Source organism: Ascaphus truei, chromosome 7 (genome assembly GCF_040206685.1).
Source record: "Ascaphus truei isolate aAscTru1 chromosome 7, aAscTru1.hap1, whole genome shotgun sequence".
Lineage (NCBI taxonomy): Eukaryota > Metazoa > Chordata > Amphibia > Anura > Ascaphidae > Ascaphus > Ascaphus truei.
This window is the reverse complement of record NC_134489.1, coordinates 18850696-18867563: the sequence shown is the minus strand read 5'-3', so window position 1 is coordinate 18867563 and position 16868 is coordinate 18850696. Positions and strand designations below refer to the sequence as shown.

The window sequence follows — 16868 nt, the reverse complement described above, 5'->3', positions numbered from 1 at the left end:
GTGGACTATTGCTGTGGCTTAGGGGGGACATTTAGTCCAATCTTTTTTATGCAATAAATTCTTGCTGCTGCAACCGTGAGCCTCCTCCTGATCTTTTTTGGCAATACACTGCCATTTTTCTACCTGTTCCTGCTGCCTATCTGGTAGATTGCACACCACTCAATCATCTGCTGTTGGATACTCCTGGAGGAAAAAAGTGAGTCTGCTTTGTGGGTCATTGTGCCCTGTTTTTCTCCATATATGGGACTTTTGTCTGGACTAATTATAAATGGTGCCAGTGGCATTAAGTACTAGTCCCCTAACCCTATTAGGGCAACTACTATACACAGTATATTGGGAGTCTTTTCCACTGCAGTTATTATTATTACAAGGACTTGTTCTTCAGGTGCACTGGCGTTCTATACACCTATGTTACTGATGGGGCAACGTGAAATCCCTTTTCGTGGTGAAAAGAAATCCTTTTGGAAACCACTTGTTTCATACACAGCCCCTAATGCCATGAAAGTAATTGTTTGAGGTTTGGTCAATCAGCTGATGATTCCTTTGCCATTTAAAGTGAGCGGAAAACCATGGAGTTTTCAACATAGCTTCGACTGTATATAAATTTTCATCGAGACACCAACACCAGATAGAAAATGATCTGTGCCGAAACATTTTCTAGCAGGAAAGGTTGGTTCACATATGTCCACGGCATTATGCACATATACTGGTCAATTTTATGATGTTGCGGTTTCAAGATGCCTTTCATCTTGAATTACAGCATTGCTGAGATTACTAAATTAGAGGGAGTCAACATTTTGGGCGAGTACTTTTATTCCACTTTTATTCCACAAATCAAATACAAATTGTAGTTAGAGTTACTTTAGTGTTATCCACTTAAAATGGAAACTCAACGTATAATGCCTTGGTAACATATGTAAACAGACTGCACAGAAAAAAAGCATTAAGTACAAGTAACAATGTATTTTCCACAGAGCAATAAGGCACACAGTATACACCCATCTGGACACAAACAGACGTTGCACGTGAGATCCTGGGACAAGGCAGCAATGGGTAATTTTAAAGTCTTTTTTCCATTGACGAATGGACACTAAGATGACAATTTATAGATCACTGAGCAGTCACAATGCAGTTCTGGACAGTAATCAACAGTGAGGCTTAAAATAAACCCAGTTCTACGTATTTCTCCATTTTTAGAATTGCTGGGCACGAAGAAACTCAGGTGGTGAGAGTAGCTAAGGGCTTTTAACACACTCTTGTTTAAACCTGGTAGAACTTGATCTGGAAATCTGCAACTACATGGCATCCCAAGGGGAGACTCAGCTACACCCTGGGTTCACCTACCAATCACACATGGGAAAGAATGGAATTCAGTGCATACAGCCTGTGTGTAGGATTACCACCTGACTCCTGATCACTCAATAAGATCCAACCATACCAGGCTTTTAAATCAATTTGGGAGATTTGCAAACATTCCTGTGTATGGGGTATGCTCAAAGTACAACTACAGCTTTTAAATCTCTTGTCTCAGTGTAAAAACCTAGGTTGGTGTGATCTGTTATGGGGAGCAGGCAACACGTGGTAAACCTGCCCATATCACCAAGCAAGAATAAGCAAGAGAAAAAGAAAGAAATATAGTGCTCCTAAAGCAGAGTTCCTTACAAGCATGGTTTCTTGTAGTAAAGGGAGTCTCCTTACTGTCATCTAAAAAGTCTTCTTCCTCATCCTCCTTTCTCAGCCTTCTCTTGGTCTCTTCATCATAGATAAGGCCCAGCAGGTTGGATGGACTCTCACTTTCACTGTGACAGACCTCATTGAGGCGTGCACCTATTACCTGAAAAAAGTATAATGCCTATCATTCTGAATAATATACAGGTGTATATCTAGTAATTATCAGCTTCATGGCTTCAATTGTGAGATTTCAGAGGGTCACTCCACCTCTTAGCTAGTACATAGAAATGTCCTCTTGCAACTGGCCAACATGACTTGTTGCTGTTACCATCCACCACCCTTACCTCCTTGTTCTCCGCCACTTTTCCTTTGGATGAGCCCTCTTATTAATGCGTTTCAAAGGGATGAGTAAAACCAAAAAACTCTCAATTACATACATAGAAATTGACGGCAGATAAGAACCACTCCGCTCAACTAATCATCCCATTTTCCCACTTGCTGTGAAACCCCTGACCCGACTAGATGTTTTGATTTATTTCATATTTAGGATAGCCCTGTGTCTATCCCAAGCAATTTTGAACTTCCCTACTGTATTAGCCTCAACCACCTCTGTTGGGGGGACTGTCTATGAATTTACAATGCTTTCTGTGACTTAATAGTCCCTGACATTTCTTTTGAGGATTCAACCTTTCAGTTTCAGAGCATGACCTCTTGTAACACTTCCCTTTCTCTGAAATATACTTCCACCTCTACCTGGTTGAAACCATTGATATTTGTAAAACTTTCTACCATATCCCCTCCTCTCCATTCTCTCCAAGTTGTACATCTTGGGGTCTTTTAGCCTTTCCTGATTAGTTTGAGGATGTAGACCCAGGGCCGGCTTGATGACAATTCCATCGGTGTCTCTGCACCAAGCTCTGCACTTACAGAGGCCACACTCTCCTCCCCACAACAGTAAAACTAATGACCAGGAGAGAGAGCGGTACCTCTGTAAGTATCTCTTACCTGGTCCAGCGGCATCTCTTCCTGCAGCGTCTCATTGTCATGGCGCCGCGACGTCAAATGGCTCTTGTTGTTTTAATGTCTTTCTGGTGATATTGGGGATTATTGATTAAAGATAAACAATGTAGATTGGGTACTACCAGACAGGAAACATCCATTGACTTGAGTGGAAGTTTCCACGTGGTAGTGCTCAATCAACATTATTCTGCTCTAACGGATAGACCCAATATCACCAGAAAGACATACGAAATGAATGAATAACCCCTCTTGTCTCCACAACTGAATAGAACAATCTTGGTGAGGTCTTCCCAATGATCTATAAAATGGCATTACCACCTCTCTCTTTATGCTGCTAATAAATTAATCACTACCACACTATGGTATAAACATCAGGTATGACCCCATACAGCTATGAATACTGACTCACCCCCCCTCCCCCGCCCCCCCCCCCTCCAGATACTTCAAAATATCTAGGCATGCCTCAAGAGTTTCCATAGGATTTAATAATGTTGCCGTATAATGCCTCAAAGAAAGGGAAGTTAAGACCACCATAGCACATTCTGTAGGACGTTATTGTGCTTCTCACTAAGCAATTAAACATGGTATTTAATTAGGAAGCAAGCATGCATTATTTTACTTAATTACACCTACACTATAATGTGAAAGCAGCTATCATTAAAAAAACAAAGTACAGTGAAGTAGAAATGATCAGTAACTCCACCGCAGTAACATGTCGGAGTGCAGCAATGTCTGCCAAGCGTGACCCTTCTTTCGTTTTTTTTTAAAAAGTTGCTCATAATTGTCTTTTTGCTTATTTCGCGGGCTTTCCAATGCAATCGTTGACAATGATTGCAATCCTCCCTTGCCACCCTGGCACTCGGGAACGGAAAGTAGCCCAAAAGATACTGAAAACGAAAATTCAACAGTCGGAACAGGAATTTCAAAGGGGATTCAAAATAAATCGAATTTTTCATTACGGCAGGTAGAAAAATCACATGGGCAAAATGCTGGCGCCAAGCCGTAATTTTGTTGCAAATCGCGCTCAAATATATCTGTGCCAGGCAGATTTTTAAATATTTATTTTTATTACGGGGTTGAAGCAGGTAGTCTCGTGGGAAACTCTGTTAATTTCAGCTCCGGGGACCCCCCGCTTCCAGAGATATAGACCTCCGAAGCAGTGCCGGTATCTCCGCAGAGTTTAAATGTCCCGGGCATGCTGGCCAATAGGAAGCCGCACCGGGTGACGTCGCAGCTTCCTATTGGGCCGCTTGACAAGTGGCATTTAAATGCCGGCAGTTCGTTAGGCACGCAGTATACTCTGCCTGCATAGATACCAGCACCTGCTACGGAGGTAAGTACTGTATCTATGGATGTGACGGGTCACCGGAGCAAACATTAACACAGTTCACCCCCAGAGACCCCCTGCTTCAATCCTGTAATAAAAAAACAACAACAAAAATAATGACACCTGTATTGCTGCTTTAATCTTAGTTGTTCCATTTCCGGCTGTCTGTCAGCCTGCCACAAGAGGAGGGATTTATGGGGCAAGTGGGAGGAGTTAGGGTGTGGTTCAATTTGCATATTGGCGCATGCCTATGTATTAAAAATGTGCGATTTGTGGCTCTTTTGGTGACAATTTCCTGCTCTAGTTTTTTCTGTCACCTTAAATGTGGCGTTAGTCTTTTTTCCCCGCGCAGCATACTAGCGCAGCACGCGCCAAATTCTACCGCCATTGAAAATGACTTCATAAATACGTCACGTTTCAGGCATGTGCGTGCATCAGCACACACATACCTCTTGATACATACAGTAGAGCAGCGGTGCGCAACTGGGGGGGGGGGGCGGAAGATTTTTCTGGGGGGGGCGTGGGCCGTTTCCTTAAATTAAATGCTGAGGGATCGCGCGAGGCCTCTGCAACGCTATACTTACCTTGTCTCTGCCGGCATCAGGACTCGTGTTCATGGTAACGCCCTGATCGTGTGACGTCACACGCGTCAAATGACGTCGCGGGTCACGTGATGCCGTGCAAGGTAAGGGGGAGGGGGCGCACCACAGGAGCAGAACAGGTAGAGGGGGCGCAGCAAAAAAAAGTTTGCACGTCCCTGCAGCAGAGCCCATAGTAGTTTAGAAGTGGAAACCTTGCAACGCCCGTATAAGTTATGGAATCCCCCGCCCCCGTGTCATTATAAAGTGCCCTGAAAGAGCCAATGTTTATCATAAACAAATTAAAGTGCCGCCTAAACTGTACTCTCGCAGTGTTGTGAATATGACTCATCGCCCCCGCGTGGCCATAAAACAGAAAGGGCTCCCTTACATCTCCCCATTGGTAGAAGAGCTTGGCTGCGTTCCACTGCAGCTTCTGGTTCCGTTTGTTGCCCACGATGGGCGAGCGGCCGCGGGACAGGCCCTTTTTGGCAATGTTCACGTGATGTCCCTTCATCCACTCCGGCCAGTTGCCGCGGTTACAGCGCTGCACGAAGCGGGCGCACTCCAGGAAGAGGGCGGCTCTGGCCACCACCGGAGCTTCCTACCATTGGGGGGGAGAATGGGATTATTAGAAACAGCACGAATAACATTCACAAATCATTTCCATACCATGGAGTTACTTCCAAAGCTTTGACCGGAGAAGTAATACTGTAATTACAAACAATACTATTCCATTGCCCCAAATTCCACCGTTTTCCGTTTATAATGCATTGAAGCTGAAGGGTAGAGATGGGCGAAGCCGCTCAAATCCGTCTAATGGATTTTCTCACATTTTCCTCCCAAAATCCATTTCACTGTGTAAAATCCACGGCCGGATTTGGTCGGTTTTAATCCGCGCCGATTCATCATAATCCGCCATTGGAAACAATCCCTTGACGGATTTCTAGAATCCAATCTGCGGATTCAGCGATCCGTTGGCGGATACTTTAGAATCCGCCAACGGATTGCGGAATCCACGGAAGTGAATTGGTAATAATAACAAAAATCCGCAAAAAGCGAATCGCCCTTTTTGAAACTGATCCGTGGAAATTCACGGACCAAAGGAAGTGGTAGATCTGCTGCGGATCCAAAAATGCCCCCAACATTTGCCCATCTCTACTGGAGTGGATTAAGTCACTTGTTTTGCTGGCCTCTCTGAGGTTGGGGTGAACATATAGGATATTCCACAATTAATATATCCAGTGCAGAATACATATATCACCTTGAACATTACACAGAGTTTAACAGGGTCTAGATCAGTGTTTTTCAACCAGGGTTCCTAGGAACCCTTGGGTTCCCTGGGCAGTCCCTATAGGGGTCCCTGTAATGTTCAGGTAATTTTAAAATTGTACCGAATACAGAAGAATTTACAATGCATCTGATCTCAGACGCGCTATTAGAGAGGGTTGGGGTTCCTTACAATGTATCTGATCTCAGACGCGCTATTAGAGAGGGTTGGGGTTCCTTACAATGCATGTGATCTCAGATGCGCTATTAGAGAGGTTTGGTGTTCCTTACAATGCATCTGATCTCAGACGCGCTATTAGAGAGGGTTGGGGTTCCTCAGAATTTCACATAGGGTTCCTTAACCAAAAAAATTTGGAAACCACTGGTCTAGATACAAAGGTTTGTTGGTAACAACATGCTTTACAAACCCCACCACATTGGTAATTTTTCTATAATAATGGGAATACTGGAATTCTGAGTTCTAACACAATCCGGATGATCTGGAGTCTCCCACCTGTGTCTTTATCTTACCTGATGCCTGAAGAAGAAGCAAGGAAAAGGTGGAGATATGAGAGTAGGATGAATGATATGGAATCACAGGACACAGAAACACATCACAAATGGAGATGCAAAGCTGAAAAGAAGCACAAATTGCCCATTTCACCTTAATAAAATAAACAGAATGGTCAAGGCTCAACATTTAAAACACATGGAAGTAGAGAGTGGCCTTTCCAATATTGAAGCATCAAGGTGCCCATAACTGCAAAATGCGTGCGAAAATGCACAACAGTGACAATTTCCTGGTCTGCTGGTAAGCTGCTTGACATTCTGATCTTGAAAGATAGATTCTAGTCAAATTGGTTTGTTACTCAGAAAATAGATATTCCTTCAATGCACCTTTGTTTTAAAAACAAGTTTAGGTGTACAGTGTTAAGTTGGAAGCAACTCATAGCAGGCGGTGTGTTGATGGCTGGGACAGCATATGTGTCAAGATAACATGGAATGGTGACAACCATTCCATGTCATATACATAAGGCAAAGGCTCAACTAATTGCTGTTGGAAGGATTTCCATGCTTTATGCAACACAAAACAACTGTTACATCCCTTCAACATGGTGTTCATGGGTTCAAATGCCATGTAGGTTCAGATCTTACGAAGTAGATCAATAAATGACTAGCTGTAATTGGGTAACAGTATGTAACCTTGTGAGATGTAAAGCATTTAGGATAAAAAAAAGTACTATAAAATCAAATAATTTATGAGTCACAAAAATGTGATAGAGTGATAGATACAAACATACTGTAGATGTAAGGATAGAGAAAATACAGCTTCATGGAATAGCTTACCGTAATACATGGTGCATAAGGCAGAAAGTTAGTATAAATGGACTGAATTCCTCTAACGGACCAATATTACAAACCACTCTACATTTCTACCCTTTGGTATAAGTGAGCAGACTCTTATGGGAATTGGAAAACAGCTTGTGCAAGGGAGAATGGAAGGAAACACGTCATCTTCTACAACTGCATTGAAGAGGACTGGACACAGAAGGTGCCTGAGTCACCACCTGAATTTATGACCTTTTTGTGTTAAATAAGGTCACAGTTCTCGTAGACACTCACCAGATCTAGGGCCGCGGCCAAAATAGATGCATCCGGTATCGTCCCCGGCTCGCAGCAATTAAGGAGAAACTGGAAGCGTTTCATGCCTTGCCGTATGGCGCCCAGGTTGACCACGTTCTTATTCTTCCCAGCCTCCAGGTTGGGCGTCATGTGGTCATCAAAGCTGTGACACCCTGTAGGAGGCAGAGGGTGGAAAGAAAGAGGGGGAAGGACACAAGATCTCACAAATAAAACAGCCATTGCAGAACCCCATCACCTTAGATTACCCCCCAGCGCTCTAATCTAATGCGTGATCTGAAGCTTAGCGTACATGGTGGCATCACCAACAACACCCAGCGATTTATGTGGGACACGTACAGACAATGATCTTTCAAGGTATTCCACACACCGCAGTCATTAACTTGCTGGCTTCCACACCACCAATTTCTTTTTTAAACACTACTCTTTTATTCATTTTTTTTTTTTTATCATTCAAATGATGCTGAGACGAAAACATATTAATGTAGGATTAGCCTATCAATGATTTTTATGTCATAGCCAGGATGTGGAATATCTTAAATAAATAGATATATAATCAGTCTTTCATTATGCTCTTATGAACAATCTGTTGCCAATTTCCTATGTCTTATGTTGCTGGGTTCTGAATTGTAATGCTAAGAGATCATTAACTAACACACAACCCCTGCAAGCTCAGAACCCAAACCCACCACACCATATGTATTTGTGTCAAAAGGAGCGATACTAGGGGTGTAACCTCATGTATATCACAAAATAGTACTGGGACTTTTTGTCTTTTGTTACAGTATATACATGAGATCATTAACTAAACTAAAACTGGGCTCATGTATCAAATGTTTTCTGTAGTTTAACACCAGGGAGACATCACCAGGTTCAACTAACCCATTATTGCATTATTTTAAATGTATCCAACCTGTTGTTGGCATGGCTTTATTCATTTAAGCTTTCATGTGGTAAAATAAATCGATACAAAAAATCATGTAGGTTCGGGTGGTTGGGGGAGACAAGAGAAACATTTTAATTTTAATTTACACAACACTTACAGAATAGAAGATGTAATAGATTTATACTTTAAAAACAAGGTACCAAAATGGGGAAGAGAAAGTCAATATCATCTTGATGGAAGCTCATAAATCGTTACAAAATAACAACCTTTTTTTTTAACGGGAACCTCAAATCTGATGCTGTTTCGTTTTTGGTGCAAAACTGGAGAAAACTGTATATGACTTCCCAGAAGTGGTGAGAACTGGCTAACTCAAACTAATAGTATGAGACACCCCAAACATCAGCTGTCTCTTGGGCACATACAGGGCCGTATTTACTAAACGGGGCTTGGCCATAAGACAACTTCTGCTGCCAGACTACACCTCACGGTCCATTTACTTGCATAGGTTAAAAGGTGCCTTCCAGTGCTGGAAGGTGTCCTACGGACTAGCACTGCCTCGTAAATATGCCCGACAACCTGTTGACCTATTTGGGATCATAATGAATGGTGATTGGGGAAACTGTCGCTGTGACATATGCACTTTATTTGTTTACCTACATATTACAGTAGAGAGGATAATAACGAGGACATTGTGGATTTCCCGAATCAGGGAAAGTTTAATTTAAAGAAAGATGCTCACTGATGACCCCGAGCTTTACAGACTGGGCAACCTGGCAATACTACTTTGGGAAGCATATTTTACACCATACATTGGGAATACAGGAATCTGTCTCATACCCTGCACCCCTTTATTTTGTTCCATCAATACTGTGATCCCTGTAAATCTGATGTAGGCACTAACCACATACAGAAAGAGAGACTGAGGGTACTTCACCTTGTAAAATGTACCCTTATATATGTACATTTAAATGGTTCACTCGTTTTAATGTAATATGGTGGGACCAATTTGTTCAGGTGAATGCCTTGCATGGCAGACAAGCTATAAAGCAGTGCTTTGGAATGCATCGCTGGTTCATCTGGCCCTCAAGGCGTTATGTTTGTTTCTACCAGCTGTTTAGTTTGCACCATACAGATAGGCATGATATAGAAAAGCTAAGAGGACAAAGGCACAGGCAGATTACAGCAGCATCACTTCACAAAGCACAGTACCACAAGAGCAGAGAGACAGAGATGGAATGCAGCCAAAGGCATTGTCCCGTGGTCAGCTCCATCACGATCATCATCTGCTTAGATCCCGTCCTTAAGCACAGCTAACCTGAAATCATCTATACAATTGATGACAATGCCATTAGGGTCAAGTCATTGGGTATTTACCCCCAAACGCCGCTTACTTGGCTCCAAAGGCCCAATTAACTTAATGTTGCATACCTGCATGGAATCCCTGTCTAAAGTGAATATTTTCCTCCGTAGATTTCTATGGCACCCACCATCCATACATGAAGTGTGTACTCCCAACTCCAGCTTTCTTAGACTGAAAAGGTTGAGATCTAAGACTAACTCACTACTTAAAGGGTCTAAACACACCCCTACGAATGAAGCAGTAGCTCCGATTATTTTGAGATGAATTGAAGAGTAGCTACATTGAGAAGGCAAATAACCCACTAACTCTTATATATAAGATAGGCTTGTTTGTAACGCCCTATACTGTAAGGGACATCTGTCTAATTTCTCTTCCTGGCGTGTAGCACCCATCTTTGTGGGAGGTAAGGTGTAATAGCAATGCCACCATCAGTCCCTCTATCACTAGCTGATTGGGAGAAATGTCTCCCTTCTACATTCATTGTGTCAGTATATCCCCTGAGCAGCGCTGGAAAGCCAAACCTAGAACCGTGTTTTGGGTGTTTTTTTTGTGTGCTTTTTTATTGTACTGCAGGTTCAGCCTTACAGTTCAATGTTACACTTCATTTTGCTGAGGCAAAAAGGACACTGCCTCTTTTGGAGATGGTTATGCAAATGCTGACCATGCAAATGCGAATCATGCAAACACAGAAGAAAAGAGATAATTGAAACAAGGTATCTGGGCAGGATTTTTCATTTCACTAAATGTTTTGAGAGACTAAAAATAGATGTAAATAATAAAGCTAAAAAAGAATAAAAATGGACGAAATCATCCATCGTGCGTGGCGAAGGATTTAACAATGTAGATTTGTTTTTCAGTCTTGTCTCCAAATCTTTTTAAAGCAAAGTGAATATCTTGGTAGGGGTGAGATGGAATGAAGCATGCTTTGAAATGGCACGGGGTTTTTCCAGTGTTGAAGACATGCTCCCAAATGTACTAATTGTTTTGAAAAGCCCAATTTAATGCTCCTTTTTTGTTTTTTTAGTCTAAGTTGGAAAAGTGAAATTAGTGTAGGATAAATGGTAAAAAAACAAAAAAAAAACATGCAAACTAAATAAAGAAAAGATAAAAGAAAGAGTGGTAAAGGAAATGAAAAAGTCACTGCTGGTCTGGATGGTATAAATAGGAGAGAGAGAGAGAGAGAGAGAACATGGGGTAACTGTTTTGCTGACGGAGGGGGTTGCGTTGAATTGTTTCCGCAGTGCGTTGCAAGTCCCTCCAGCAGCAAAGGGGTTAAATCAAAAGTAATGGAAGGAGGAAAATAATCATAAGGAACGGAAAAAGAGAACCCTGATATCTAACCATCTTTTTCTTCTGTGTGATGGAGCTTGGATGTATTCCTTCTGCTTGAGCGCCATTTACCAAGACGCTTGAAAAAATTCTCTTCTTCATCCCTTCCAGTGTCCAGTCCTGCTCCGGGCCCTGCTTCTGACAGCTTCACAGCACTGGTAAACTTCACCTGATGCCACAAAAGAGAGGAGATTCCATAGGTGATGAATGGGAGGAGTATTACTAAGAGCTGGATTGATGGCGGTTCCATCGGCGCCACTGCGACGAGTCCCCGCACTTGCAGAGGCCACGCGCTATTCCCCGCAACATTTAAACCGATTGTCAGGGGAGAGCGTGGGGCCTCTGTAAGCTCTGGCCTCCGGCTCCTCATCTCCGGCACCTTGTCCTTGTGACGACGCGTCGTCATTACAACGTGACGACGCCATGATCGCATGATGCCGCGACATCGCATGGTGACGCGTCGGCCCAACAACGTGATGTAGCTGGAGGAGATGCTGGAGATGAGGTGCCAGACGAGATGCCGGAGAAGGTAAGAGGCCCCTGCGCTCTCCCTTAACACTGAGCCCCACCAAACTCCCAGCTGACGCTACTATGGTAATATCATTGCCTTTAAAGGACATGGACCCAGTCTGAATCCCAGTGTCAGCTCCTTTTGAACATGACCAAGTCACTACATAAGAACACAGATGCATTGTATACTTATTAGGCGTTGAAAGGTATTTTTGTTATTTTATGGGAGATATTCAAGGGGTCGTTTGCTATTGCTGTGTTATATATCAAGCATACTTTGCCTAAACCTTACCTGGAGTTAAACATGCAGAATATATACAACATATTATTTTCAACCGGTTGTCAACAAGGTTACCTTGGAGGTTTGTCTGATGAAGGAAAGCCGGTCAACCGAGCTGATGTCCAGAAGATCCTCAACGCCATCAGTCAGCCCAGAGAGGGAGGAGCGTTTCAGCCAGTTGCCTGGGGCAGAAGGACAGACGGAGAGACAATGTTACCAATAAAACACAAGCAGTGAGATTGTGATGTGCAGCTAGGAAAGCAGCAGTGCATCAGATGCATGGGACTGATCTGCAATCCAGGTGCGCAAATGTTTGCACAAGTTTGCAAAAGTGAAGAATACTGGACTTTTTATGATTACAAGAATATGCTAAAATTCCCCCGGAGATCTCTCAATCTCTCTTGTCCAAACAGTGAAAACACTAAAAATAACCGACCAGGAGATGATGTGAATTGCCCCGATGAATATGCAAACTCCCCAGACTGGTTTCTGAGCTCCTAACTACAAGACATCTGCGCATCTCTACTCTTCAATGTATCGTGCAATCCCTCCAAACGATATCAATTTAATAGCAAAATGCACGCACCCAGGGGCAGTTTCAGCTTCTTGCGGAGTGAGATCCTCCGGGATCTGGAGCGTGAGCGCCTCTCATTAGTGTTGCCAGAGTGAGCGGTGGTGCAATCTGAGGTGTCCGGCTCTGACTGGCTGCTGGTGTCGCTGGCCGCGCTCTGAGATTTGAACATCTTGCGCCAGAAGTCCTTGCGGCCAAGCCCCGCACCTTGCATTTGCTCGTCACTGCGAGACAGATCGGGGTGAACGTTTAGATTCTCGGCAATGCTGTGAGACAGAGAGAGAGGTGCATTCAACAACCGTAACATCACTCATTAACTAGTGCGTTAAATACTGGTGTTAGGTTTATACAGGTTTTAGGTACATCAGTTACATTGGGAGCCTACTCCACCTGTGAACTGATATAACCCACTGCCAGCGGTGCCTGCGAAGGGGTGAAAAATGCTCAGTCAAGTCTTAGACAGAAAATACTTCACAAGTAATTGCAAAGTTTCACACGGGTTCCCTAAGCCGCGTCTCCAGATCCCCAGAGTTGACAATAGTGTGGTTCAGTAAGAGCGGGATTTTCATTCTCTTAATGTCTGGTATCAAGGCACTTCGCTCCAGTTTAGTTCTGCGTGCATCAGTTCCTGATTTGAGGAGTCTCAATTGGAGAGGATGGTTGATACACTTAATATAATGGGATGTATCAAGTTCTGGGCCTCTTTCCATAGTTTTGGTCCAATTTGTCTGTGTCAATAAACACTGCCAGTCAAAGTTCTCTCTCCAGGTAAAGAGCTGCATCAAACATCCTAACATTAAATAAACAAGCTTGTTGCGTCTGACGCAGAAGATTAAGACAGGCAGGCAGTGCGTTAAAGCAAACTTGCCTTTGTGTTGATACACAATAACTGAAAGACCTCTGAGCAACATTTTAGACAACCTCTGTCCAGTCTGAGCCTGAAGCAATTTGTAACTACTGTAAATTATTGCAGAGAGGGGTCAAGATAATCTTACATCAACCCTCAATGGGAACAAGACGCACTCAGAGCATTCTACAATAAGAGTAAGGCCTCGGCCAGGCTCTTCGCTTGCGTGCTGAGGCGCGCTGAGGCTCAAGGAAAGCTGGTGCTTTCCCTGGCCTTGCGGTTGCTTGCCCTGGGCGTCAGGGGGCGGCCGTCGGCGGGACGGGGCGGGCCAGTGACGTCACGGAGCTGGTTCGCCCTCATTGGGCGAAGCGCTCACGTGACTGGCCCTGCGCTCCGGCAAGCGCGTGAATTTAAAAATCTGCTAAGACCTACGCTTCTGCGCGCTTGCGGAAGCGTAGGCGAGCCCCTACTAAAGCCGCTCTAATTGCGGCTGTAGGGGCTCAGGGCCAAGCATGCGCGAGCGTCAGCACGCTTCAGCGAGCTAGCGCTTACCATGGACTAGGCCTAAAGCGTGAAAGCAGGAGAACTGGGGCCAAATACTACAAATCAAAATGTATCAATGTAGATTGTTAGTACCTGGCCTCCAGTTCTCCTGCTTTCCCGCTGTGCTCCTTTGCTTCTTTTTTGTTCGTTCCTATGGATCTTCTACAAACAGACTCACGCTGAGAGGATCAGACCCGTCACCTGCAGCAGCAGCGGTGCTCCGTGGGTACACATATTGCTCCTTGTGTGGCCGGTCAAAAGTTTGTCATATTTAGCTAATCAGCTTCTTATTAGATGTTATATATGCCTAAAACCCAGAGCTGCTGGGATCCCTGGACCTTACCTGTGGGGCTGCTGTGTTGCAGGGCTTCAGTTATTGACTTGGCTCCTGCAGACTCACACATGGGTTTGGGGCTTTCTATGGCCATGAAGGCACAGGAACACTCCGAGCCTGATCTATCTAACTGCTTAAAAACATTCATTTGTCTCTCTTCCGCCCTGGACATCATTGTCAATAGATTTTTGCAGCACCACTTTAGAGACGCATCTCTCTTCATATACATACAATAAGAGTAAAGTCTGCTGCCAGTAATCCAGAAAAAGAACACAATACATTTGGAATATTTCAGGATGATGGCAAGCAATCCAGAACAGGGGTGGGGGGGGGGGGGGGGAGAGACATGCTTCAGCATTCCAGAATGAGAGCAAAGCATGATGGCAGTGATCTGGATTAAAAAAAAACAAGATATGCATAGAATATGTCAGCGAGACAAGCTGCCATCAATCCGAAACAAGAAACAATGAGTTCAGGAGAGCAGGAGATGCTGCCAGCAAACCAGAATGAGAAAAGCACTGACTTAAAGCTATCCAGAAAGAAAGACAAGCTGCCAGCAATCCAGAATGTGACCAAGGAAATATAAGAGCAATCTGGAAAGAAAGCAAGGTAATCTGAGGACATTGCAGAACAAGAACAACAAAAAAAAGCTGGTACCAGTTTAGAATGTCCCAAGTATTCTGTTTTAATCACTTTTCTTCTTCATAGCCACTCAATATATACTGGTTTCTCCCTCATCCAAAATGTAACTATTAAAGAATACACTGGAGTCTACAATTACGTGGACTCCTAATTACATAAATAACGAAACCTACCTAAGAGGCATTAAAATGACCAGGCGGAAGGGCCAGGAGCGATCATTGTTTTCTTGGTATATAGTTTGCGGGTAGGATTCCAGAATAAATGGGAAGGCAGCACACCATCAATGCAGAATGTGTGCACAATAGTCTTACAATGTTCACAAATAACAGGAAAAGCTGTTGTAGGCAAATGAAGCATATGGATTTGAAAATGTTTGGGACACCCACAGGAGGGCAAATCCAGAGATCAAGCAAAATCTGGGGTTTTACTGTGAGTTAATGGCAGGCTGGATGAACCAGAATTCTAACCTGGGGGGGTTTCTGGTTGGGAACTGCGCTATATTTGGCTACATGGGATCCCTTGGTTCCTGTGATAGTTTTAGTTGCCAACGTTTTAGCCGTGATTCAGGGAAATCAAAATGGCTGCCAGATCCTGCAGGTTTTTGCGGGCCAGTAGCAGGTCCATTAACATTGCAGCTTTCCTATTGGATGACTGTGAGCACCATCTTTGAAAATCCTGAAAGTAAGCAGGCAACTAAAACGGTAAGTATCTTGGGAGTTAGGGGGTCCCCATAGCTAAAAAATAGCATGTTGAGGCTCCAGAGGACACCCTGGTTGGAATTCTGTCAAAATGGGCAGGTTTGTCTGCTTTAAGCTTATGCCAGTGGACATAGTGGAAGCACAGCACAGGCTTTGTAATCATTGCCTACTTACTGCTCTGGAGACTGCGGGGGGTGGCTAGAGATGTAACTTCTGCACTCCTCGGGCGCATAGGACACCCGGCCCTTTTCAGGAGCACTCCCCTCGTCAGGTCTAAGGGGACAACGGTGCCAACCAGAGGAGAAAAAAAGTCAACCAAGGGCCCAGCCCCTCCTTAGCTTGCTCACACAGCTGTGGCATTACCATGGAGAGGAAGCATCGCTACTGTATGTGCACTCCCTTCTGTTTCAGAACCACCTGGGGCTAATGGATGGCTGGAGGGGCTTTGTAACTCCCCCTGTTGAGTAAATTGAGGTAATTCTAGCAAACTGCAGCAAACACAGGAGTGGAGCAGCATGAGATAGTTACAGTAAATAGAAATGTTACTTGTGAGTACATTCACATCGCAGACAGTTCTGCACCCTGCCTTTCTCCGTCATCTCTTAGCATACAGTCAGGGAAGGCTGGTAATATTGCAGGGCTCGGTGCCGGGAGTTGGTGCGGGGCCTCTTACCGTCTCCTTCGTGGTCTCTTCCTGCAGTGCCCCTCATCATGGTGTCGCAACGTCAAATGGCGCCACGTTGCCGGGACATCATGTGACGTCCCATTGTCATGGCAACCCAGCATCACAGGGCATCCCATTGTCATAACAATGTTACCCCGCATGATGTCATGACGCCATTTGACGTCGCAACGCCATGATGTGGGACACTGCAGGAAGACGTGGTGAAGGAGAAGGAAGGAGAGTTACAGAGGCCCCCTGCACTCTCCCCCCGGCAAGCGGTTTAATTTTTGTGGGGAACAGCGCGGCGCTAGTGTAACCACGGGGCTCGGTGCAGTGGCACAGACTGCACAAGCCATCACGCCGGCCCAGTGCTTCCACTGCAGCCAGGGGATTCTGGTCAATGACATGCAAATGAGCACACACTGTCACCTGTTGTCCATTTTAGCTATACAACGACTTGTTCATTTACCAAATTGAAATCCATTTCTTCATTTAGAAGAACGAGACATTATTTAAACCACGGGTCTTGTTTTCGGCTCGTTTCATATACAGGGCAGTAACTGTGTCAGAGCTCATGTACGAAAAAGCTTTGAACGGTTGAATTTCTTTTTCTTTTTTTTTTAACTGGATATTTTACCAGGAAAGACATCTGAATATGTACATCAAGTTTTCCAGAACATTCTCAAAAACGTACAGGG

At 44.2% G+C, this 16868-nt stretch overlaps 1 protein-coding gene across 23 annotated transcripts in view; it reads right to left on the bottom strand.

Moving 5' to 3' along the window:
• UNC80 (unc-80 subunit of NALCN channel complex) overlaps window positions 1-16868 on the bottom strand; it is a 118187-nt gene that overhangs the window by 82832 nt on the left and 18487 nt on the right. For 9 of the 23 annotated variants that reach the window (XM_075607169.1, XM_075607173.1, XM_075607177.1 and 6 more), the window contains exons 18-24: window positions 15681-15779; window positions 12458-12708; window positions 11947-12053; window positions 11094-11250; window positions 7489-7661; window positions 4988-5200; window positions 1663-1834 (exon numbers count right to left, since the gene is read on the bottom strand). In XM_075607169.1, coding sequence (XP_075463284.1) covers window positions 1663-1834; window positions 4988-5200; window positions 7489-7661; window positions 11094-11250; window positions 11947-12053; window positions 12458-12708; window positions 15681-15779 — 1172 coding nt within the window. The remainder of the gene's footprint in view (window positions 1-1662; window positions 1835-4987; window positions 5201-7488; window positions 7662-11093; window positions 11251-11946; window positions 12054-12457; window positions 12709-15680; window positions 15780-16868) is intronic. The other 14 variants (XM_075607185.1, XM_075607190.1, XM_075607193.1 and 11 more) reach the window with 7 other exon arrangements.